Genomic DNA, 26,783 nt, shown 5'->3' on the forward strand with positions numbered 1-26,783 from the left:
ATTGAGTAATTTAAATGAATTCGCCTTTAATTTTATTCTAGTGATCTTTGACTTCACAAGACCAGATTAGTCAAAACTTGCCTTACAATTTAAATATTGGTACTCTTCTGGTACAGTGACTAGACATGTGCATTTATCATTCCTGTCCGAACTTTGTGCTTGAAGCCATGTACGTGGACGGGAAAACGGGAGAGCAGATTTTCCGTCAACAAGTTAAATATTCTTGCTCAGCGTCTAGTAAAACTACATAATTTAGTCTGAGTTCAAATACATCAGTTAAAACTTAACATTACATACAAACTTCCCTACATAATTCATTCCCAGTATGCAAAATAATGGCTCCTCCTCCTGAACTGCGTCAGAAGGTCAGCTGCCAAAGAGGTCACGGCTATGTGATCAAGATGGCGGCCTCCTTGTGTCAGTGTTATCAGGTGAGACTACCTACATTACACAGTTATGTCCCTAATGTTGTAATATTTGGAAAATAATATGGAACTTGTGTTCTTGAATACATTTAATTGTTGAGCCTAATCATATAGAGCAATTGTTGGTCTTGTTTTGCGATGTTTCGAGGCTGAACTAGGTATATCGGATGCTCATACCGGTGTGCTCTCGTGGGCCTGCAATAATGTTACATGGAACAGTTTACTATCGCTAACAAAAGTAGCTAATTAGCTATTTTCTGTAGGTAACTTGGCTGTAAAATCAGTTGTATATCGTGAAGACAACGGGCGAATCTACCGCGTGCATAGATTTTAACTAGTAATTGCGACAAAGAGATTACTTCTGTAGGAGTTAACTTAGCTTCAATGTTAATGTCATTATTGTTGCAAACTTTTAAAGTAGGCCATATTGACATATAATAACGACATTTGACGAATCGACTTGGAAATGAATAATCGTGTGACCCTGACTGCATTTATGGATTTAGCTGATATTTGTACTGTACCATGCAAAAATGTCAACACTTTGAAATATACTTTTGTCATGCCAGCTATGTGTCAGAAGAAGCTGTCTGCTTTTGACCAGTCGATCCTACACGACCCTACATAACAGAGCCCATGTGTACAGAGTATGTGGGTCTGTCACAAGTTCGTCACAGGTAAGAAACATTTGTTCAAAAGGTGAACGTCTGAGATCACTGTCTGAATAAATGTTCTAGTCTGTAATGTGCAATTGACTTGAAACCTTGATTATAATGAGGACACAAAGAACAGTAATGTGTTTTTGTTCATGATGCTCAACTTTTGTAGGTGCGATATGCATCTGGTGGTGGTCGCAAAGGATTCTTGGGGGAGTTTTTGGATAATCTGAAGCAGGAGCTCGGTAAAAACAAAGAGATGAAAGAAAGCATTAAGAAATTTCGTGAAGAAGCCCAAAAATTGGAGGAATCGGATGCTCTTAAACAAGCCAGACGAAAATTTGTGAGCAATTAAGATAACCTCTCTTTCAACACCTAACCATACGTCAATGGCCATGGTCCTATCTTTTAATCTTTGTATAAAGAAATAATGCCTTTTCACTCATTGTTTATCTGATTTTAGAAAACCATTGAGTCTGAAACAGTTAAAACATCTGAAGTGCTAAAGAAGACACTTGGATCCCTGTCAGAAACTGTCAAGGAGGTAAAACTGCAGTCATCAGTGCCCTTGTGTGTGCTTTAGTTTCATTACAGTCTTAGTGTTATTTTTTGCTACAACACAGCAATCAAATGCTGCAGACCTTGCAATGAATTCAGTATGGACAACAGCTCATGTAAAGTTCTTGGGCAACATGTTCAGTTTGTTTTTATGACTTTAGGGATTGGAAGAGGTGACTCGTACAGATCTGGGCAAGAAGATCAGAGAAGGGGTGGAGGAGGCAGCCAAGACCGCCAAAACCTCTGCAGAGACCGTGACCAAGAGTGGAGAAAAACTGGGCAAGACTGGTGCTTTTAAAGCTATATCACAGGTATCACACTGTCGTGATGGTTGGCCTAGCACAACACTGCACTACACACTATAACAAAACAATTCAAACTGATAACTTAAAGACACAGGTTACACAAACTATCTACGATTTATATGGTGTATTTAAAGGATGTCTCCTCCATGAAAAATGTCATATGACAGGATGCTCTTGTATCTTAGCAACCCATAAAGCTAGCTAATGTTATGCTAAACAGTGTAGCTGAGAAAGGAAATACAAAACGTTGTCCAATTTTCTTTTGTTGTCTTAGTTTAAAAGGGTTTTAGATATGTTTTGAGGTGCACTTTTGAACTTGATGAAGATGGATGCTTATAAACATGAGAAGCGCTTGTTTAGCCTTGGAAGAAGAGCTGTCGCTAAATATTTAAACTGGAAACTTTTCTAAACAGACTCACAGTCAAAGGTTGAGTCAACAGACACACAAAACATAATGTTCTACATCATTCTCTGTTCACCTTGAAAAGGTTTGTGGTGGAGTGTGTGAGTATCTTGTGAAAGAAAAGACTTACACCATTATCAAATTTTAAGAAAAGTGATTCAACTATTCACTTCTTTATCTGCATAGGGGATGGAATCTGTCAAGAAAGAAATAGGTGACCTTGGACAGAGTGGACCCTACAGACCTCCAGCCAGATTACGGAAGCGAAGTGATTTCTCATCCAAGGCCGCTGGCAACGAATCCAAAGTCTTTGAGGCTAATGAGTATGTCAGCTGCTGACAAACCGTCTGTTTTTCTATATGCTATTAAAGTTGACATCATGATTTGTTTCTCTTTAGGGTGTTACTGTTCATGTAGTGTTTAGTTGAGTAATATGTTGGAAATGTGTGTTTACCACAACAAAACATGCAGGAGATAAGCAGCACATGCTTAACCTTTTGGTTACCACAGACCAAATGAAAACAGACTCCAGTTAGTTAAATGGCTACCAAAAGGTTTAATATTTCTGTGGACATGTTTCTGCAGGGAAGCTATGGGAGTCGTCCTGCACAAGGACTCCAAATGGTACCAGCAGTGGAAAGAGTTCAAGGACAACAATGCTGTGTTCAACAGTAAGCATTTTTATTCTGAAATTGGTCTAATACCAAGCGTAATTGAATTCTAACTGTTATTATTAGTGGTTTGATATGGGTAATGTCAAAAGATTTAACGCCTGAAGACTGATATTTCATCACATAGTGCTTTTGTACCAACTTATGCATTTGATACCATCCTAGCAACATCCAAGATTTTGGGAGGATGGCATTCTGGATTTTGCCAGGGGACAGTGTCAAGAATGTTGCTAGGATGACTGGATTGAAAGTTGGCCAAATTTCACCAGGAAGGGTTGAAACGGAGCAAAAATAAAGGATTTTTGATTGCACCATGTGCCACATCACATATTTGTAACAAATCCCTGTCAGTAGTGTGGGTTGCGTTTGACCAGTAGATGGTGCTGTGAGTTAGTACAATTCCTCTTAGGAAAAAGTGTTGACAGTATTATTTGCTGTGTTTGCTGTGTGTCAGTTTTCTTGCTTGAAGATATTAAATATCAATAATATTTAAAGCTGATAAGCTCAACATATCCAGATTAATTGTATGTGAGAAAGAGAGAGTAATTTGAATTTTATGTAGAATATGTTATATGTGAAGTTGATCATTGCTGGTACTACTTGAATGGGCCCTAATGGCTGCTGAATGTTCTGGTAAACGTTTTTACCGTTTCTTGGAATCTTCATTAACCTTGTGGCTAATGAGGTTTCACTAACGAGGACCTGGTAATGAGTACACCAGAGATCCAGTAGACCATCTGGGAGTGGTGCTCCGTGCTCCTCTAGTTTGGTCAGCTGTGAAGACCAGAGCTGTGTGAGCGCACTGGGCCAGTTGGCTAAGTGCGCTGTCCAGAAATGACAGGCAATCCATCATGGCTTCAGTTTTGACATGAAGACTTCAGCCCCTAAAGGCACCCATGCGCTTAGTTTTCGTTATTCCACTTGCATTTGGTTCACGTGTTGATTCGTAAGAAGGAGCGAAGGAGCCCCTCCGTTACTGGGTTGTCTTGGAGATGCTAAGCTGCTGAGACTGAGAGAATAGTCAGTCTCTGAGGAGAGGCTGGTGCCGTCCCGTCGGAGTCATTTAGTTTGGAGGCAGGCAGCCATCGGTTGGATGTAATTTGAAGGTGGGTGTATTGACTCTTTTCTCTGTCCTCCTTAGGATTCTTCGAGATGAAGATGAAGTATGATGAAAGCGACAATGCCCTCATAAGGGCCTCGCGTGCTGTCACTGATAAAATGACCGACCTGATAGGTAAATCCATTCTCCATACTGCTTTCAATTGCTTTAGGACCTGGTAGTCACATTAGAACCCTTTTTGTTATTGCGTGTACTGTATGCTTGTATTTTTCATACAAAATACTACTGATTCATAAGCCTGATTGCATATTTGTGAAAAAAGGTTCATGTATGATGTTGTCTGGCAGGTGGGCTCTTTTCCAAGACTGAGATGTCTGAAGTGCTGACAGAAATTCTAAAGGTGGACCCCTCCTTCGACAAGGACACCTTCCTCAAACAGTGTGAGAAGGACATCATCCCCAACGTTTTAGAGGTTAGTCTGGACCGATCCTTACCTCCTTTCCCAGAGGGTTTGACATGCGTCTTCGCATTCTACAGTATATGTCTTCATATTAGCTGAACAGGATTTTGCCATGCTCTGCTGTGAACCACTAGTCGGTTTCTTTACTTTGTGCCTCTGTTCCATAGTCTATGATCCAAGGAGAGTTGGAAGTGCTCAAAGACTGGTGCTACGAAGCTGTAAGTACATTTTTAAAGGGCTACTTAGAAAAAGATGGCAACATCATGTCTGATTGGTTCACCATGTGATGCGACTGCCTTTTGTTTTTTTGTAGACCTACAGTCAGCTCGCACATCCCATACAGCAGGCCAAGGCTATGGGGCTGCGGTTTCACTCCAAGATTCTTGACATTGACAACCTCGATGTGAGTGTGATCATTTGACTATTGAGTTTGATTATCAAATCAGAAAATCATGTGCCAAGTTTTATGAGGTTTTTTTTTTGTAATGTTTTTGATAACTTAAAAAGTACTCATCCTGTCACATACTTGATGTTTTTTATTCATGTAAATAACAACAACTAATTTGTGTTCTGAATGCTAACATCTGTTTGTGTTTGCTCATGCAGCTTGCCATGGGGAAGATGATGGAACAAGGCCCGGTGTTGATCATCACGTTTCAGGCACAGCTGGTGATGGTGATCCGTAACTCTAAGGGAGAGGTGGTGGAGGGAGACCCTGTAAGTTCCTCTTGAACGTTGTTCTAAGCTGCTCTAAGTGATGTTTGGGTCTGGACCAAAGTTCACCCTTTTCCCTAAACATGTAGCACTCACACAATAGTTGGTTGTCTTGGAGGCCAGTCTCTTTGTAAGCATCATACGTTTCAGGTTATGTTCAAGTTTGAGTGAGTACATAGGTGACATCAACAACATGTGACCAATAGGCATTAGGCAAACAGCTTCGAGGTCTTGCATCATGACGAGTGAGTGTGAGAGGTGCTTCTGCAGCAGTGATTTACCACTCTGATCTCACCAGCTAACTACTGGGCACGGTCAGCACGAACATGCCCTTGTTGGAATGAACATGCCCTGGTCACCTCAGGCATCAGCTAAATCCTACTCAGGGCTGTAAATCTGCCCCAATGACCTCAGAGCTCGAGTGCTACCGCATGCTGTTACGGGGGCATTTTTCAACAGGACTGACGTTCACTGAGCAGCTCTAGGGATCTTTACCACTGCTGCCAAAAAAGAAACGAAAGGTCCGCGGGATTTATGTGGTTTTCTGCTCAGTGCGGCCAACACAACCATTGCAAGTTGTCCGTTTTATTGAAGGGGGGGAAATCTTGGTGGTCAGAGATTCAGCGCGCCCTCCATAACTGTGGAGGGCCACAACAACACATCAGTGTTTACTGTGAATACACACACTCACACACACACTCTCTCTCTCTTTCTCACACACACACACTCTCTCTCTCTCTCTCTCTCACACACACTCTCACACACACACACACAAAATGCTAATGTGAGCTAATGCAGTGACTCCTGTCCACGGTCCACAGGACAAGGTACTGCGGATGATGTATGTGTGGGCGCTCTGCCGGGACCAGGAGGAGCTCAACCCCAACGCCGCCTGGAGACTGCTGGACATCTCCGCCTCCAGCACCGAGCAGATCCTCTGAGAGGAGCGCCCATCCCACAGGACACCTGGAGGGGCAGGGTGGGGGGAAGGGAGGAGGGGGAGATGTTGGAGGGTGGGGAGGGAAGGGGAGGTGTTGAGGCTCACCAAGAGACACACACAAATACTCTGACACGCGCAGTGGGCCCTGTCAGCATGTAGCCAGCAGACCACATCACGTTGCCTCACCCCGCACCTCCAGAGGCCCACGCCCGAGACTCTCCACGGACTCCGGCCCCGATCGAAAGAGCCCCCCCTCAAAGGAATAGTCTTGATGGAGGTGACTAGCCTTCCCCCCCTCCTCTGTCTAAATGAACGAATCCATCCCCTGGTGAGGCAAACATCATGAGCCGTCGCGAGCGTGGACGCCAGGCCCACTGAGATTAGTCATTGTACCCAAGCTGTTGCACTAACAGGAAGGTTTTTGTTAATTCAGTTTTTACTGTTTCGATCGCTGTATTTTTTCCAGAGTGGGGAATTAATCTGGCATGCCAAATGGTTAACCACTTGTAGATATCCAAAAAAGCCCTTTTTTCAAATTAATAAAAGATGGACAGATTGTCATTTATAATGAACTAAAGTGGAAATCGAACCCGTTTATTAGGCATCTGTGCTGTATGGCCATATGCCCACAGGATTTTTAAAGGCCATTAGAGCGAAATGTTCCGATTTTTCCACTTGCCTTAGACTTGGAATGTTGGAATTGTTTTGTGGTTGTTATCACAGATTGTGTTATCACTGCAAAAGCCTCCATTTACAGGCTTCTGTATCATTTGTTGTCATTTGTTTTGGATTCAGGTTGCTACAGGTTGCTAGTATAAAGGGACTGCGTTGCTGGTAAGGGGGCAGCTTTTTTATGCTCAATAGCCTACCTCTGTTGGGAATGGTGCTGAAGTAGAAAGTCAGGAGGCTCCTTGTTAAGCTCCAGTGAGCTAGCTGTCTGACTCAGCCGTAGCTGAATGTCGTATGATACATGCGGCAGGAAAACATGATATATATGTGCTCTCTCTGCAAAGCGTCAGTACACAGTGGACTAAGCTGCTTAGACCTCTCTTAAACCTCTCAACCTGTCCCTTTGGCTGGAAGTTCTTTGAACTCAACAAATGAAGTAAATCCCTGTTCTATGCAGTTTTATACGAAGACATTCATAAATAGGTTTTATATGAAGATGATATGAGGTTGACATTTTGCCCTTTAATGATCTTCCTTTGGAGACTGCAAGGAGCTTTACTTTGTCTAAAGGTCTCTTCTTGTCTAAAATCTTGTGGTTTGTGGCCTCGGATAACAAGACATGTTGTGGATGGTGTGCTGGTGTAGCCTTTAGGCACAAGTATTTTTGCATCATAAAATGTAGAATAAAATGGTAAATTGTGATGCATCAAGCCAGTGCTGTCCATTGAATTCTAGTCATTGAATTCCTTAGTTTTCTACAACCCATGACAAGCATGTTTTATTTCTGAGATGTACTTATTTCTGAGATGATGTACTTAAAGGCACCCTCAACAGTTTTTTTTTTTTTTTAAATCCACAAAATGGAAAAGAGCTGCTATGCTGTTGTCTATGCATTCCCTCTATATTATATTGGAGTTATGTTGACACTTTGTTGCAAAAGATGCATATTTAGTTTGTTTATTATGGTGCTTCACCACTGTAGGGGAATCCTGAGAGCAAATCTTGTTAAGGATACCTTTAAAGACCCAGATAAAGTCAGAGTTGCAGTCAAAGTTAAAACCGAAGAACTTTGAGCTGGCTGCGCCCATGTGCTGAGATGGGCCGCGCTTGCCGCCACTGTTGCTAGTGAGAGTGGGCAAGAGCTGGTGGGACTGGGGTTGGCGAGGATAGGTGTCCGATATGGTCCCTGCTCCGCTCTGATTAATTGAGCTGGCCTTGGGAATGTGGAGGATGTCTTATAAACATGCCAAGTGTTTGCCCAGTGTCTCATACATTCCTGTAACTGTGCAGCCTATTCCAGGGCCTGTCCTGTATGATGAATTCCGCCCCATATCCCCAAACGTACGACACTTTCGGGGGGGTGTGGTGCTGAGGCTGCAGCTCTAGCCTGGGACCCACATCGGTCAGGCTTGCTCTGACCTGGACGCCACTCAATGAAATGAAAAGATGAAATGTCTTTGTTAGACAAGACACAAATGACTGCAGTATGTTCTAGAATGAGTTTTCTAGTGGTTAGCCCGTATACCGCATCCACACAACATAGTATCACATCCACAAAGCATATGCTTTTGGAATCACAAATGACTACATTATCTTAATACCTGCCTTGCACTGTATACAGGCAAGCATGTAAGCTACATCCTGCTGTGCTCATCGTAGGCTGACTCTTCAGCCTGTATTAATACAAGAGATGGGGATTTGCCTCGGTGCCTGCGGGCATGCTGACTTTTAGAGTGTGTAGTACATAAATAACGCAGTGTGTGTTTATTGGTATTCTATGAATATAAATGGTCATCCTCTGAGGTTATGACCATGAAAATGAATTTGAATAAGAGTATTAAGGATGCAGTCTATAAATATTGAGCTGTGCCAAGAGCGGCTGATCCCATGTCAGTCATAACCGGTGCTGTTTAATCTGTGATCGTTCATTTTTTTTTTACTCTGCCGAACGCCTTTTTTGTCACCAACAAGTATTCATGTCACTCATCCACTTTGATGTGTTAGTATGGGTGCTGCCATTAAGTTTTTCCAAATGTTTTTTTTTTTATCCTCTCTGAGCTATTCCCATGCACATGTCTACTCCAGTTCTTAAACAGAGACCCGGAACATGAAAGCAGAACATACTTAATCTGCTCTGTACGGTTAAAGAAACATTATTCACAGAAAAGCCCTTTGACAATTCACATGCACGGAGCTGTGCAAAGTGGGGAAGGCATAGCATTTGTATGACATTAGCTATATTTCACAGAGCTCATTTGTCAGATCTGCGCTCCGTGGTGGATGTTGCTTTCGGGGATACTTGTCGGAGAAGCAGAACTGAAGGCCATTCCCTTGTCTTTGATGGTGGAAGAGAATTATGATTAGAGACGGATGCGGACAGGGTCCTGATCGGAATAATCACTGCCCCGGCGTCGGTCACATGACATCCAGGCACAGACATGATGTTTGCCTTTATTTCGTTAGCCTTTTATTTATGATAATGGCTCTGGACAGTACACAAGTCAATGTGGCCCTTAATTAAATCATAAAAGGTCATCTTTGATCCAGACCAACATCTGGAGCATGGTTGGATAATACCACTGATGGCCTGCAGTGAACGAGCGACACACCAAACTGTCTCTCTGTGTCACACACACACACACACACACACACACACACACACACACACACACACACACACACACACACACACACACACACACACACATTCACATACACAGTCATACACACTTATAATTAGCCGGAATTGTGCGCTGACCAGTGGCTGCCATTCTGCCATTTCCTCTGAGAGGTGAGGAGGATGTGCCCGAGCCCATACTCCACAAATTAGGCCCTCGTAACAGGGCTATTTACAGAGGCCAGGCTGCCACGGCGGCTCTGTGCAGCCGCATACAACAGGCTCATGAGCAGGCTGCCCAGCGCGGGGCATCTAGGGCCAGTGAGCAGCGCGTTTGGCGGAAACCTTCTCTAAATGAAATCACCCATCCACCGCAGGCACACACACACACACACACACACACACACACACCGCCCTCCTAATTGGGCAGAGTCATTTCTTCTCTGAAAGGCTCAACAATGGCAAATGCTGTTTCTATTGATCAAAAGGTGGGAGGCGTCTGTCTCAGAGGGATCTGGCTTATGAAGCTGAAAATGCTGAGTTGAGTTGCTGGCCACTTTTGTGGAAGCCCCACAGTATAATGGCAGACAACTGATTGTTTTTGTATTAGAAACAATTGATTGTTTGTGCTGCAGTCACACGTTACAAATGCTACAATAATGTGAGTCTGTGTGTTTGGATGCACGTGTACATTTTGATGTATTTTGCTTGGTTTGATAGATGGTCATTTGATAGTATGACCATATAAGAGCCAAGGCTGTTCATTTTGCACCTGTTGTTTGTCATTAAGGGAGAATGAAAAGCTAAAGGTAGCGTGGTTTTCTTATATACATGAAAACAAGTCACCAGGCGTGCTGGAGTTGCATCTGGCGGAAATCCATGTAGTAAAAATGGCATGAAATTGAATTTCATGTCTGATTATCACTTTCTATAACACAGTACCAGCATGAAGCCAGAATATGTGTGTGTGTGTGTGTGTGTGTGTGTGTGTGTGTGTGTGTGTGTGTATGTGTGTGTGTGTGTGTGTGTGTGTGTGTGTGTGTGTGTGTGTGTGTGTGTGTGTGTGTGTGTGTGTGTGTGTGTGTGTGTGTGTGTGCGTGCGTGCGGAACATGATGGAGCCTCTGCTCCGTGCTGTGAGGCAGCCCTCCCCACCTCCCCCCAGAGCCCGCCTCAGCCATGACAGATAGCCTCACTTTTACCACAGGGGAGGCCCACTTACCCTCCCCTCAAGTGTTTGTTTGCGCGCTGAAAATGACAGCTAATCTATAAGTGTAAATCAGAGCGGGGAGCCTGAGCCGCTAAGCCCGCCAGAGGAGGTCCTGCCGCTGTCCTGCGGTATCAATAGCCCTAACGATGCTCCCAGCGCCCAGCGGGTCCTGCCCTCGCCACCGCCGCGCCACCGCGCTCACCTCCTCATTACCACCTCCTGCAGGAGCACAGGGCTGCGCCTCCTGCTGAGCTCTCATTAACATGTGGACGAGATCAGAGTCACAGGTAGGCCACTCAGTGCTCCTCTCTTCTATCCTGTTGTCCTCTCATCTCTCTTTTCTTCTCCTCTGGTCCCCTTCCCCCCACTCCCCTCCTCCCCACTCCCCTCCTCTTGTTTCCTCTCTACATCTGTCTTTTATTCTCCTCCTCTTGCTTCTTTTCTTACTCTCTATTCTTCACTCTTCTCTTTCTCTCTCCCTTCCCCTCTTCTCCACCCCTCTCCTGATCAGAGTATTCATTCCACCACCATAATCCAAACAGGGACCACAAAGCACAGTGTGAATCCAGCACAGTTGGAGATTGGTAAATAAGCATAGCATTAAGACAGGGCAGGGCACTATGGATAATTGCATTCAGAGGAAATAGATGGGGTCACCAAGGGCATATTTCATCATCATAGAGTTTTGTTTTATTGTATGGGCCTCATGGGTAGTGTTATCGACCAGTACATATACCAAGATTGGAAAGTAATGCAAACATTTGATGTTTTCTTCAGTGAAATAATTAGATCATTAATAATTCAATAATTCAATAATCAAATAGTGCCAGGCTACTGTAAGTGAATGTATAGAACACTTGCACGCGTTGGATCAGATCTTTTTAAAGCTGGCATAGTCAAGCAAAAACATATCTTCTGATAAGCATGGGTTTACTGTACTTTTGCTTTTACTGTACACTATGCTGACTAGCAGGACACAGCAATTGCAAACAGAAGTGCCTTCACCCGTTAGTACTAGGGGTCATGTATAGTAATAGGGGTCACGGCGAAGAGGGTAGTCAGCGTGAAGTATATTAGGCTGCAAAATGAGAGGGAGGAACGGAGGTGACAGCGCACAGGCTATCAAACGAGTGTCTCAGACTCCAGACTAAAGAATGCAAGATGCAGAGCCCATTTGTTCCCCCGGTGGCAAGGATAGGATAATGTATGACCACCTGAGTCATTTCATCAATGCTTCTATATAACTGCATCACTCATACAGTAACAACCCAATACAAATGACCTGCGGATTTTTCTCCATCATAACCAATATGCCCATCGGATTACACTTTGTATGTCTTTAAATTTGCACCGCGTGATTTATTGTCGGAGCGAGGCATGAGAATTAATGAGATGATTCAGCAGCATATGTAATCTGCCTCGCATACTACGGTCATTATTGAGCAACATTTAAACTATTGATCTCAGGCCGTTTCTTATTCCAGAGTTTCATGCACAGTGCAGTTAAGAGTACTGTATAATGAAAGGAGCCTTCATTGGGGCTGTAATTCACATTAATAGTGCTTTTTCTATGCTCACAGTGAATTATGAAACTGCTCCACCTTTCCCTTGCTCTGTGAATTATTAAAGACACCTCAAACTATAATTAAAGTCATTAAGGCGACCGGAGGGAAAGTGTTTTCGTCTGTTTATCCATCTTAGCTTGTTCCCATTAGCAGCCTTTTCCGCGCCCCTTTGGCTCCAGATGAGTCTGCGAGGCTGTTTTTATTTCTGTTCTTTTTTGCCTGGGGCAAGGACTATGGTCCTTCCGAATCCCTGGGGTGTTCATTTGTCTAACCATAATCAGTGTCATACATGACCCTGTTCCCTCCTGCCGGCTGTGTTGAAAGCAGAGGCATTACACTGTCTTAGACTTCAAAACTGAGGGAAATAATCTTGTTTTAAAAGTTGACTCAACTCTCTTTTTTTATTGTGAGCACCACAGGCCAATTGTACTCAAGGGGCTCTTCAGTTATGCCACTAATGCCAGAGACAGAGACCCACAAAATGGAGGAGGTCTCATAGTTACCCACACACACTCTTTCCCCAAGGGCCAATGAAAAAGGCAGGAGTGATAGCTGATGAACACAGAAGCGCATTATGGTCTCCTGATGCCGTGAGGTGGAATGCCTCTCGTTTTAATGCCACGGCCTGCCACGGAGTGACCGATCGGAGGCAGGCGCTCTACCTAAATAAACAGACATTAGCCTGACTGTGGCTGGACCGGCGCTCAGGGCTCCAGGCTCCAGGCCGGAGGATTTTCGGCTGGCTCGCCTGGGCTTGGAGGTCTAGCGGTGTGGAGGCGGCGCCCGAGTCCTGCTCGGTGATGAATGGCTTATATTCCTCCGTAAAGCATATTAAAGTCAGATCTGATGATGGATCGCGCGGCAAGCAGAGGAGGGGAAGAGAAGGAGTTGGGAATGTAGGGTGGAGGGGGGGATGGGGGGGTTAGGAAGCCCAGGAAGCTTTTGATCAAATATGAAAGGGGAGGAAATTAAATCCTGGACAAAAATATCAAAATCAGTCTCTTCCCCCCTGCTTTTTCTGCTGATGACTGATGAAAAGCGCACGGCTTATTTGAATTTTTAATACTGCCCTCTCAGGTCTGCGCCCACTGTACTAAAGATTCTTTTGCAGATGCATCACTTAGCATAACTTACATCTCACCGGATATATAATCTCTGTTTCTTTTTTTTTTTTTTGGTCCATGTCCTCAGACCAACTTTGGTCAATGAATGTACAAGCTATATTGTTTTATAACGCACTATTATACTGCATGCATAGACTGGGTTTAGAACTTCATCTTCTCCATCCAGCAGTGGTGAGGATTATATTCTCATTTGCTGCAAAACTGGGCATCAGTGGTCAATTTGCCATCAGATCTTTAGATAGGCCTAGAGAAGTGATTGATCTAGGTGGTCTGCAGCCTCATGAATCCTCATGGCTCCCCATGACTGGCCTAAGGCTCTCCAGTCATCAGAGAAGCCATTGGTGTCTTCTTGTTGGGTCAGGATTCATTCCAAAAAGGTCACATTTCATCCCAGAAAATGCCATTTAATTAGTTTAGTGGCATCATGGACTGCAATGTTATTAATTTCATGTTGGTTTAATTTACCATTAACGTGGTATTTCATATTGATTTGTGTACGCAGGTCCTTGTTTACGACTGGCGCCGTTTTCACTGAATATCTAATTTGCTGGATGATCAACCGCACCATGCGTGTCCATGACATTTGAACTCATGGGAGATTCCATCAGTCAGCATCCATCTCTCTGCAGGGGAGGAGGAGGAGGTGATCCGCCACCAGTACCCAATGGATCCTGACAGTGCAGTAATTGGAAAAAAAAAAGGATCTGACCCCAGTGAATACAACCTGGCCTTTCATTAATTGCACCTAGAGACCCACACTGTAATTACAGTGTCAGCTGGAAGAGTGATGTCACCTGTGAGGCGGCACATAGTCGGTCCGACACCTCAGGAGACTGGACCGGCCTCCTCTCACTAAAACACTTTCGTTTTGTTTGTTTATTTATTTACTCACTTTCGCTGCGTACCAACAGCACATTTTTTATGTGATGTATTAGAGCTTAAGCAGCTGACTGCCTCTCTGGCCGTGCTCCACACTCATTCCTTATTAATATATTTATTATTCTCTCATTAATTGATGAAAATGATCAATCATGTTAACTGTATCCCAAATGAATCCTGTGCTGATGCTAATCAAGGCACAGATTTAAATTGGGTGCCATTACTCAGCTGGCCAGACGGAGAGAGAGAGCCGTGTGTAAGCTGTCCTTTCTCTCTGATTTGCATTTTCAGCTCGACTGCCCACACAACCCCACCGCTTCAAGCACAGATGTGTCCAAGAACTTGAGAGCGCATCGTCGTGACTTTTCAGCAACATGAATTTCACTCGCCGACAGTTTTATATGAATTAACCGAGCGTAGTGGTCACCCATCTGTGGTTAGCCTACCTTCAGCTGTCTTCGAGCGATACATGTGATCAAAGAAGACACTGGCGGGAAACGCTACACTTCAGGCCTCCAAGACCATCTCGGACGTGTCCTTTCAACGGGAAAATTACTTTGACATCGGTGTGCCTCAGATGGTGGTCACGTGATTAACACGTGCGGTCCGTGTGCAACTTTAGCCCGCGCTGTAATGAGTTGTCTTTTCCAATTCATTCACTCGTGTCATTATTCTGAACATGTGTCTGGACGTTGCCCACTAATCCCTGCTTCAGACTGAGGTGTGGATATGGACTGTTTACTACCATTAGGCACACATGCATAATTAAGATGTTATGAATAATAAAGTGGGCACGTTGCCCTGCCCAGTCGTGCCCTGCGATGCCCTCTCCGTACTACTCCATTCACAACCAGGAAAACGGCCGCTTCGTTTACGCTGGGCGCAGAGGCATAAATTCTGAGAATGCATTCGAAAGTCATTCAGCTGAATGAGTTTGCCTCGCGCCCATTCAGAGCCATCATAAAGCCCCCACCACCATCACCACCACCACCACCACACCCCATCCCAACCCACCCCCGCTGCCCCTCTGAATATTTTAAGACTGACGAACGTCTCCTGAAAACAGATCAATGGTGGATGGCCTTGCAGCGGAGGTAAAGTGTATGGTAATTGGTCCACCTCAGGGCACCTGGAGATCAATGTTCTCACTATCTGCTTATGGAATGATCTGGAAATAGTAGCCTCATTCCTCATGTGCCAACTCTAGAGGTGCTACTGTCCAATATGGAACACAGAGACAATGACACAATGCATACCAACAGTTGCGCCAAAATTAGAAATGAGAGGAGTGGCATTCTTGGTGTACAGTGAGGAATCTCTGTTAGTAAACAGAAGCAGCTTGTGCCTTGTTGGAGAGCCCTATCTCCCCCTCCAGAACTGTACAGTAACGAGCTAAGCACCATAAAGGATGGCCTTGCTCATCTGGTCGTGGTGGCGACAGAATGCCGGGCAGCCACTTTGGGGTAATTACATAAAAATAGAAATCCTAATGGCCCGTGAAGTATGGGTCAGCCAGCGAGGGCAGGGAAACCTGGGCTGGTGTCATGGTGAGGCGCTGTGTGATGTATGACTCTGGCCCATCGGATGGGGGCGGGGGCGCACTGTCCGAGCGCTATGGCATGTCCCAGGCCTCCCGGCAATGACACCGGTCCCTGGCTATTGGGTAATGACTGTGTGGCACGAAGAGAAAACGTTGCATATGACACTACTTCTTCTCACTCTCTCTATATAATGAGGTTGCCGGTACAGCAGTGGGTGCTCATGATGGGGCCAAGCCTATGATTAGTGCTTGTATCTTGGGAATGAAGCTGGATTTCTCAGGACTTTTGACAGGAGTGCTGGGTGATTTTTTTTTTTTTTTTTAACAAAAAGACGATGTCTGTGAAGTGAATTTATGTTGCAAAAGGGATGAATTCATATTGCATAATGTGCAATCCTAAATCTATACGGCCAGTAATAACTAAGATGAGCTTAAGTGTTTGGACTTTGGCAGCCGAGAATGTCGTCTCTCTGCACATAATCTCTCGGAGGCAATTTCAACAGTCTGCACACTATGTGGACGAATGCGCTTCTCCCTCCTGAAGCTCCCACCCACTTGCCAAAGAGTCATGACGTGGCCGTCAACTTGAACTGAAGCCAGCCTGCAATCCCCGCGCTCTGTAGCCTACCACTCTGGAAAAACATCCCATCGGAAATGGGTGTCTGGTGAACAAAGATGGGTCTTTGAAAGCTGAAAAGGTTAATGAGGTGTGCTGGGCACTCTGAGACGGGGACAATGCTCTTTCCGGAAGAGGAGGCATGTGTTGCCCAAGGGGAGGGGGGGGGCATAATGATGACACCCTTCCGACCTCATTATCAAGGTTATTGATTTGTTTGGGCCACCTGCATCCCTGACCCCCACCACCATCCCCAAGGCAACTCGGACTCGGACTTCGACGCCCCCCCCCCCACTTTGGTCGGAGCACCAGCTTTGGTCAACACACCCGTCACACGCTCCTATCGCTGGTCATGCTGACAGCTGACCCGCTCACTCGAGCTGACAGCAACACACGGACACACGGACACACACACAACACACAACACACGTTCGCCTCACACACATGCGCGCTCTCTCACTCAGCCGACCTGACAAGTGCATTGGCACTCTGAGGGACAGATCCATTTTTAGCATGGCAGGGGTGGGCAGCCGGAGCGCTTTGCTGATCTGTTCCAGGAGAAAATTGGCTTAATTGTAATTAACATTGAGGAATGGCTCTAATTTGTTAGTCTCTCTCTCTCTCTCTCTCTCTCTCTCTCTCTCTCTCTCTCTCTCTCTCTCTCTCTCTCCCTCTCTCTCTGATTAGCCCTCAGAGGGCTGGAGAGTGAAAACAGAACATCCTCAAAGCAAAAAGCATCTCACCTTTGCTGAGCACTCATGGCCTCAGTTCTTTTGTCGAAAGAGGAAGCAGCCCAGCCTTTCATGGGATGAAAAAAAAAAGAAAATAACATCTGATCGATCTGTTTGCCAAAGCAAATGAAGAACAGGCCATTATGTGGATCTAATTATGGCGGCGCTGCATGCTACCTCTGTGTATAATGAGGGGATGTGTGCCCAGACTTGGTGCCTCTGACCTGGCAGGACTGGCAGTGCCAAGGCGGCTGCCCCAGCTGGGGCCTGGCTGCAGGGGGGGAGAGGAGCTGGCAGCAGATGGCACAGATGGCAGAGAGGCCATCCTCCCTCGGATAGAAGTCTGGTCAGGGAGCAGGTTGTGGGCTTTGCCTGGCACCGCCATATTGCTCATGGTGGGCATGATCACATGCAGTAGTAATCGTGGTCTCTGAATTTCTGGATTTCTAGAACAGTGTCGGGTGACCTCTCTACTTGAGCACCGAGTGTGGCGACTGTGCCCATAGAGACAGACCTGTGTCCCAACCCTTGTTAGCAAGTCTTGTCAACGGAACTGGAAAAACTCTTTGTTTTATGTTACAGTAAATTGAAGTGACCTGCCGCTATAGCTGCCATGTCACCAAATCCAGTAGAAGTTCTTGGCTGGGCAGTGTGCAGCATTGAGGTCACAGAGGTCTGGACCTCCGTTATTTTTACTGTCCAGTGATGAATGTAATACTCTCTAAAAAATATGTGCTTGGTTATAAATGTGTTGCCAAACTTCACAAAATGATGAAACAGTAAGGTTTAATATCAGTTGTCAGTATTCAATGGCTAATTTATTACACTACAGGGTTGGATGGATTTCATACCGCATTGACTGCAAGGACACTGCCATTTATATTCAGTTGACTTATGGTGAGTTCTCTAAATCAAAATGAGTTAACACTATACTTTTATCTGTAGCAATACAGACACTTCCAACACAGAAGCTAGATAGGGTTTAATGAGGGTGGTGAAAATTATTCAGTGACATGGGCGCCATGGGCCCGTAATCCAATAAGTAGATACTATGGCATTTGCTGAAGGACTTATGGTGGAACTTCAGCTTTGTTGCCAAGGTTAGACCAGGTCTCAATGTTAATTAGACATGCACTGATTACACTAGTGGTCATGGGAGATTAAGCAGGTGTTTCTAGACCCCATATTTTACTGTCTTGGCTTTGGCCTGAAGGTTCTCCACAGGGATTCATTTGGGTTAGGTGCATCAGGAATGCATCATTTACAATTATTCCATATTGACAGAGAGTGGATCGACCAATCTCGGTACCCCACTGATCAGCCTCCAAGAAATCTTGTCAGCATAAATCATGTCAACTGACTGTAAACTAAGACTTGGAAAGGATACAGCCTGAGAATGGGAGACCATTATGAAATATTGTTCAACATTGTGAAAGGTATTTTTATAGTTGCCAATCATTTTTCACATTTTTAATATCCTAATGAGGATTTGCTTAATGTACTAAGATGTGGCAAAATTGAATTGGAGGCTCCTGCTCTTTCACTTCGACTTTAGCATTGCTTAGAAACATAAACCTTTTGGTATGAAAATTGCTTTTCTACGCTACATTCTACATTCATCATTAGTAATTATAAATGTGTACTTTAATATAGACCTACTTGTAATCAAGGTATACTACATTATAAACTACCTTTAATAACATGTCATCAGTGATTAGCAGTTGTTGTAGTTAAATTGTGCATAGAATTTCACTTCCTGCCTAATGTAGATGTTTCACTGTCCTTCTGATCAGAAATAAATATCCTCTGCATTTTTTACTTGCCCATGTGTGATTTCTTTATGGCCAGAGTAATCATTGGAACGTTTCAGTTCTCCTGCACATGATGTAGGTTAGTTATAGCATGTTCACATGATATGTAAGACCAGGTATAAGGAAAGTGTACGAGTCTATTTTGTCCTGATTGGTTACGAAAGTGTGCCTAGATATGCTGGGGTGCGGTGCTTTAAGAAGCGGGCGCGCTCTCGGCTGTTGTAAAGTAGATGGGCGCTGCGCTGATCGGAGATGGCCAGCACTGCAGTTCATTCAGTAGGTCCATGAGCACGAACACAGTACCCGAAGTTTGCAGGCGCGGAACTTATGTGAAGCCGAGCAGCCACCTCAGAAAACTCTGCAGAGGTATCGTATGATCGACACCAAATAACGTTTTTGATTAACGCGTCATAAGGTGATCATTGTTATTAGTTTGATTAAATTACTGTATGTGCGTCTTTCACTTCTGGATTCGCATTAAATGACGACGGCGTGCACGTGGATTTTAATTCCTAATTCGTGTTATCATGTAGAGTTGGTCCATAATGCGCATTAGTAGACAGGCATAGTGAACATTGCAACTGACATCTGAGTAAATAACGTAAAAGTTAAAACAACAGATTTGCATTACTGTCCGCTTCATCGCTGTCTATGCACCTCTTCCAACACGTTTACGCACAAGTGATGAAAGCTTATTTTAAAAGAAATAGTATTTTTTATTTAGTTTAGCCTACTTTTACTTGAACTGCCGTTCAGCTCTCGTTAATAATATATTTTATAATAGCCAGCTGTGGCTTATGAGATGTGAGTTATGTTTTACTGTACATTTAAAGAAAAAACAATGTTTTCCTGTGCGGGCATATAAAGTTCCAGTTAAAATATTTTGTTAAACCATAATGCAAAAAATATATACATGGGGGCTTTTCTTTGGTCTAAACTCGCATTTGTACAGTGTTTCACTCTGCGTAATTACATCTAACCACTTCAAATTGAGCGCATGAAGATCTACCTGTAAGAGGTATAATGCTGTGTTGGCCTGTATTCTAATTGGTCTCAAATGGGCTCATGATGTTGCAAGCGGGGCATGTGTGCCAAGTGCAACCGGAAAACCAAGATTTGTAATCTTGCAGTATATCTGATAGGTCTTTCCTGGTGGTTTTGTTGTTACAGGTGGAGGCATTATTGTTGGGTGCAATGCACTCTTCTGCTAGACTATATCTCCAATTAATTTGTTTGGCTTAATAGTAACGGTTGTTTGTTTGTTTTTTGCCAGGGGAAATTTGCACCACTAGGCTACTACTAAGAGGACACTTGCACCACTGGGCTACTACTCAATTGAAAGCCCAATCGAGGGCACTCGTCTCAGTGACTCTATAGTGTTCTATAGTAGAAGCACTCAACGAGAATGTTCCCTGGTGTCTTTTTGATGCTGTGAAATGAGATAGGCTTGTATAGGTGTTGCTCAGATTTCTGTATGTTTCCTCTTTGTTCTGGTTCAGTTATTAGTGTGATGATAGTGTGCGTACAGGTAAAATTATTGATCACCATCTCACTGTTTCTTTTAGCAGTCAGCTTGTGCTTTTTTAGGAACAGCTCATGCAACTGTGGAACCTATGGGTACAAGCTTTTGAATCTGTGCTGGGTGTGAGGCAACCCCAAAGCTGTTTCTGAACAGTGCTGCCTAGTATTACACCTCGTCACTATTTAATGAACCCCTGTTGCCCCAGTATGAGTAATGGGAGGTTTTTTCCCTCCAATCTGTTGTAGGCCTGGTAACACTGATCTCTCCCCTCCATGTGTTTCTACATGTGTAACAAGAGACTCTGACTAATGGGAGAGGTTTTTGTTCTCTGCTGCATCCGCCATAATACACTTCTTCTGTTGTTTTGATTGTAGCCTAAGGTGTCGACGCTGGTTTCTGTAGGCTACTCTACTCCTTACAAGTTTTGAGTGTCCAGTCTCTCGGACACCACCACCGATAGCTGTACTGTAGCAGTGTCAGACTTCTTAAACTGAAATATGTCGGCATTATTTTACAACCCTGGCTGTTTGTCATGCTTATTTTTCAGTGTGGTTGAGACAGCTTTAACTAACGAGGTGGGTATTCCCTAGACATTTGTTGTAGCAGGTGCATTTATGTCATTGTTTTGTGTTGTTGGGGGAGGGCGTGGGAGATGTGTTTTTGAAGAGAGACCAATCTACCATGGCACACTTGGCCTGGGGAGAGCACGCAGGTTTCGATTTCCCACCAAAGTTTGCTCCTCAAATATTCATCATGGCCATAATCTGGAGCCATTTGATAATTGACACTGGGGCCGCAGTTTTATAATCTCCCCTCTTCATCTGTGAATGCTGAGTGCCATTAAAACTCACCCTCCAGGCCGGCCGGCCCCAACCCCGAGGCCATTAACTTTCATTCCGATTGGCTTCTTGGAATAGAATGTGCTGACTGCAAGGCGTGCTACGCTACCAAGCCGCTCTCTTTTTCTACCAATTCTTTCTGGTGAATGTGTCTAGTGCGCTTTTCTTTCTGCGCTCTCCACAGCTGACGGGAGAGATATTCCATAAGCTCCTATTAGTTATGATAACCTTCCCTGGTTTGTCATTGTTGTGTGACCTTGCTCGGGTCCCTAATCTGGTATATTCCTAATTCCTTGACTTCATACGCCTTCTCCTTTCACATCTAATCTATCCTCCTCATACCTGGGATTGTCCTTCTAGAATAAAGTACTAACATCAGCACTTCATTCTCGGAAATATCCATCAGATTGATGGAAATGCGTATTTGTTCATATTTCAGACTGGGGTGTTGTGTATATAATTCATTTTTTCCACCAAGACACCCAGAGTTCTCCTGACTCTGCTTGACCTTTTCGGTGACATTTTCCAATGTTGTTTTTGTCACTGTGGCTGGTTGTTGTTGTTGTTGGTGGTGGTGGTGGTTTGTCATTGTTGTGTGACTTTGCTTGTTCTCTGTCTGAAGTTGGAATGAGCGTCCTGCAGAGCATGTAATATATATTTCCCCCCCTAATCCCCACTGGCACCAACTCTGCTCCTTCGCCGGCGCTGTGGCAGGCCACTCTCTTGCTCGGTAGAAAAAGAAGGAGAAGAGGAGGAGGAGGAGGAGGAGGAGGAGGAGGAGGAGGAGGAGGCGGCGGCGGAAGAGAAAAAAAGTGCTGTCTTTTGGCTTTGTGAATGCTGACTTGTCCATATTCCACTCTCCACGCTCCCTCTCGGATTGCCCTGATTGATGTCGTCCGGATTCCATCCCTGAACAGGGGCCGGTTTGCTTAGGAGGGATTTCGGATGCCGTCACTCTCTTCCTCTCTCTCTCTCTCTCTCTCTCTCCCTCTCTCTCTCTCTCTCTCTCTCTCTCTCTCTCTCTTTCACTCTCTCTCTCACTCTCTCTGTCGACCCAGTGGTTGTGTCCCTTTCGTGGCAACGCAGCTTACCTGTAAGCAGGACCCCTGCCGGCCCATGCAGACAGGAATGGAGGGGGTTTTTGGGGGGGCTGGTGGAGGACAGGGGGGGTGGACAGAGGTGGACGGAGGTGGGCTTTGATAAGGTCCAGAGAGTCCCCGCAGTGTGTCCTGTCACTCAGTCTCAGGCCTCACTCAGCTGAATATTTCATGCCGTGATTTGGGACGTAAATTAAACATGGGAGGTTTTCTATCCGGCCGTTATCTTATTCTCTCTGACCGAGAGAAGGAATGATGACTGGGCACTGGCCTCCGTACTTGTGTGGGTGGGCTGTGGCTTTTCAGTGTGTGTAAGTTGCGGGTTTTGTGGTAGATTGATACAGTATTTATGTGTGTTTCTGCCATATCTCAGAATCAGAGAGCCTTTTGTGAGGCCGGGCCCTGATGTCCTCTTGGAAGTGACCTTTCCGTCACTTTGAGAACAGGCTGCGGTCTTTAGAGAGCACGGCTTGCTTAGAAAGCTTAACATGGTCCTTATCAGCATGACATCTTTATGGATGTCCGCAGGGTTCCCCCAGTGTGGAACAGACATCTATGGCCCTGTGCTCCTTACGCATGAACTTACAGGCAGAACTCAAGTAGAGGCAGCTGTTGGGGAGCTGTCGGAAAAGCGGAACCCCCAGCCGTGCGACGCACTGTTCCCGAGACAGTGGGGGCACATCTCAAGCACCCCGTGTTTAATTATATCCAATTACTCAGCCAGTAATCCTTGTCATTGACGAGAAAGGAAACACTGATCCTCCATCAGCAGCACTCTGGTTGGGCCCGATAAGAGCCCGTGCTTTTCTAAAGGGGGGAGCGTCCGGCATTGTGCTCGCGTCGGAGGCAGATTGTCCCTCTTTTGAGCCGCCTGACAAGCAGTCTAATGATGAATGTGTTTCAGGAGGGCCGGCAGGCGATTTGTAATCTTTAAAGGGCGCTGTATTGCTCGTTTTTTTCCCCCCACACGAGCCCGAGGGGGGGCGATTTCTCAAAGTTATGGAGAGTGAGGCGGACGAATAAGCCGCGTTCGGAGATAGGAGTGGACAACACGGGAAGGTAAACCCATGAATATATACATGAGGGAGCCAAGTCTCTGAAAAGCTCAGCAATCTCGAGCGCGTTCTCCCCAGGACGTCTCTATCGCCGAGCGAGCGGTCCCGGGAGCGGAGAGAGGGGCGGCGGGGCGTTTCATCTTCACCGTCCCCCGCCGTCTCACCGAGAGACCGCGCGCGTCTGTGGTCCCGCTGACCGGCGCGGACGTGACAGAACACCTGCGTGTTTAATTAATCACCTTAATCTCCATTACCTCGGACTGCCAGCCAGCAGAAGTTGGACGCTGGAGACTTGAAATTCACTGTCCATGAAAGGTGGAAAGCTGTCTCTGGGTTTTTTTTCCTTGGTCTAAAAATACGCCATGGGCAGGGACATGTGTATGTACAGTGTGTGTGTGTGTGTGTGTGTGTGTGTGTGTGTGTGTGTGTGTGTGTGTGTGTGTGCGTGTGTGTGTGTGTGTGTGAGCATGTGTACATGAGTGTAAATAAAGATAGCTTTGATCTTTCTGGAATTTAGAGGGTCTGCTTATAGCTCAAGGTGACCTGGGCCCCCTCCTCATTACATAGCAGCCTCTTTACGGTGAAGCGAATCCTGTTAAATGATGAATGAAAGCAGACGAACAGCAGCGGATCACTGCGAGAGGGGGGGCGGGGGGGAATCAAAGAATTGCATCAATACACTGCGTGATGGATGGCATCAGTATCATCTCGCAGGCAATTCCACACGTGCACACATATGTACGCCTCCCGCCTCAAACCACCGGCAACATTTATTCTGATCAAAGTCTCGGGTTTCCCTGCCATGCTTGGCGAATGCCTTGCATGCCCTTTGCCTGGGATCCTATTTTGTCTTCATCAGCACCCAAATGTGAAGAGTTAATTCAATTTCGCCCCCATCGAGAGACATTCAGCGTCCTCTTCTCCGAGAGCCCTCTGTTTTATTTTGATTGTGCTCTCTAATTGGTTTTGGAAAGCAAAGATGCAGGAAGGGCGGGCAGGCGGGCGGGCAATGTTTTCACACAGGGAAAAAAAAGAGAGAAGCTGCAAATAATGACACAAAAAATCAAAGCTTTTCCTTCAAATGACCATTCTGCTTTGGTCGATGAGGGATGGATTGTGATAGGTCTGGGCAGCCAACTGTCCCCCCCTACGGATGGCGCATCCAGTAATGGCGTCTGTCCTAATGAAAAGAGAGTGTCTCGCCAGGTGGCTGGAGGGGACGGAGGCCATGCGTGAGGTGGGGGTTTGGGCGGTGATTTGGGTGGGGGGGGTGTGGGCGGGGGCCGTGTAGGTCACGGGCTCATTAAGGACAATGTATTTCTTCATTTATTCGGATGAACCCTCGACTCCATTGGTTTGACGGATCTCTGTGAGTGGGAAGCCCCCGCGGGCGCTTCGCAGCCACAATGTGGTTTGGGGGACTTGATTGAAAATAATCTGTTTCTCTGTCTTCCTCGCCTCCTCTCAGCCACCTTCGCCTCACCTGAAAGGGCTTTAATAGGCAATGCTGACAGAGAGAGAGAGAGCGGGAGAGAGGGAAAGAGAGAGAGAGAGAGAGAGAGAGAGAAGGGAAAGAGAGAGGGCACTAAAGTTGAATTGGAAAGGGTGCGGCCGTGGAGGTAATGGTAGGTAGCACAGCAGTCTCTGAGTACGAGCTCATTCTCACTCACTTCATCAGCACATGTGCTCATCTCCAGCTTCTCTCCTCACAGACTCTTGGGAACTCGGCACTTGGTTATTTATATAGAAGAGTTTCCTGCTCTTTACCCTTCATTGCAACCGTTACAAAGTCACTGTGCATTCCATTTATAAATCTCGACAAGAATGACAATTGTGTGAAATATTTTGTTTTTATTATCCCACAGCATGGGCCCCTAACAAAATCTTCTATAATTTGAACACAACTGTGAGATATATTTGCTAACCACTTACGCAATGGTGTCGTTCAGAAGTGCACAGCATTGCACCCCCATACGCTGGATATGTTGATGTTGATGACAGAGGCGGATGCAGTTTGTTGTGAATTGGAGCGGATATGAGCGCATCCGCCACTGTACACCGCATGATCTGTGACCACATTTTTGGCAAAGCAGCCGCATCTGTGTAACGTAGAGCCTCTTTAAGCCACTGCTCAATACTAATGCCGGTCTAATGATGGGCCCTTCCCATGGAAACTTAAGGTTTGAGTTTCACGTTGAGTGCTGACGCTAGATCAATCATGGGCAGGTGACAGGTGATTAGTTAAATGTTTGCCATGGGGCGAATTCAATCCCACCGAATGGTCTTTTTCAGCGACACTTTGTCTCTGTCAAGTGCTGCGAAGCGCCAACCGCACTGTGATGCAAATGCTGGTTACCGTTACAGCCTTGTGTTCTCTCAGGCATGAACAGACAAGGATGGTTACCTGGTTCCCCTCCTCCTTGTACTTTTATCTCTCTCTCACTTTTCTCTCTCTCTCTCTCTCTCTCTCTCTCTCTCTCTCTGTCCTTCATCTGTTCTTTCTCTCTGTCTTTCATCCAACAGATGCCAGATGCCAGAAGTTGCGATAGGATGACCAACTAGTATTTGGAAATTGTTTTCAACTTACAACTTGAGGTGTCCTTCCAGCTGTATAAGTCAATAGGCTTGTGAACCATAGGTGGCAAAAACTAATTAACAAGCATTGAGCCATTCATTGGGCTTAGTGCGAGCCTGGGGCAAAGGCACAATGTTTGTTTGTTTGTTTGTTTTTTAGTGTTCTCTCGATTTAATCTCGAGTTGGAATCTGTGGCGCTGCCATGTGCTGGCCATTAGATGGCCACTCCGGCGTGAGCCGGGACGTGCCGCTGTGGGTGACAGCTGGCATCAGCTGCTGCGGATGAGCATTGTGCAGCGCGGCGGCACAGGGCTGATGTGGGCATTCGGGCCGCCGTGTTTGCCAGCGCGCCACCCACGGCTCGGCAGGGGAGGGTTGTTTTCCTGGCGCGGGTCCACGTAAAAGCATGCTGTGTGGGGCAGGAATGGGACGAGGGCACAAACGTCCCATGGCCCAGTTCTGTGTGTTCAGTAGGTGACTGCAGCAGCAGCAGTGAGAGTACGTCCCAGAGAGAGACACACACAGCACTAGAGAAAAGCAGCACAATAGTGGCACCAGTCCCAACACTGGCACATGCAGATGGAACAGAATGTTTTTTCCGAAGGCTGTGTGATTTCTCCTCGGTGGGCGTTTTAAAGAGAGGCTCGGGAACGATGCGCCGGACAAACAGACAGCATCTCCGTCTCGGCTCTTCACGCGCAGGGCTCTGATGTAATAGTTCGCCCGTGCTGGGCCGCCATCTG

At 45.6% G+C, this 26,783-nt stretch overlaps 2 protein-coding genes across 2 annotated transcripts in view; both read left to right on the forward strand.

Annotated features, from left to right (window-relative positions):
* Window positions 1-386: 386 nt before the first annotated feature.
* Window positions 387-6,222, forward strand: timm44 (translocase of inner mitochondrial membrane 44 homolog (yeast)). The gene is made up of 13 exons (XM_062556064.1): window positions 387-431; window positions 995-1,102; window positions 1,254-1,424; window positions 1,545-1,625; window positions 1,801-1,950; window positions 2,534-2,670; window positions 2,933-3,018; window positions 4,160-4,252; window positions 4,426-4,550; window positions 4,706-4,756; window positions 4,852-4,941; window positions 5,145-5,255; window positions 6,074-6,222. The coding sequence occupies exons 1-13, from the start codon at window positions 402-404 to the stop codon at window positions 6,191-6,193; spliced, it is 1,353 nt and encodes a 450-aa protein (XP_062412048.1). The 5' UTR covers window positions 387-401; the 3' UTR covers window positions 6,194-6,222.
* Window positions 6,223-19,209: 12,987 nt separating this feature from the next.
* The window catches only part of LOC134102293 (cortexin-1), an 11,564-nt gene continuing 3,990 nt past the window's right edge, over window positions 19,210-26,783 (forward strand). The window contains exon 1 of the mRNA XM_062556360.1: window positions 19,210-19,318. The gene's annotated coding sequence lies outside the window, so the exon portion shown is untranslated. The remainder of the gene's footprint in view (window positions 19,319-26,783) is intronic.

This window comes from Sardina pilchardus, chromosome 15 (genome assembly GCF_963854185.1).
Source record: "Sardina pilchardus chromosome 15, fSarPil1.1, whole genome shotgun sequence".
Lineage (NCBI taxonomy): Eukaryota > Metazoa > Chordata > Actinopteri > Clupeiformes > Clupeidae > Sardina > Sardina pilchardus.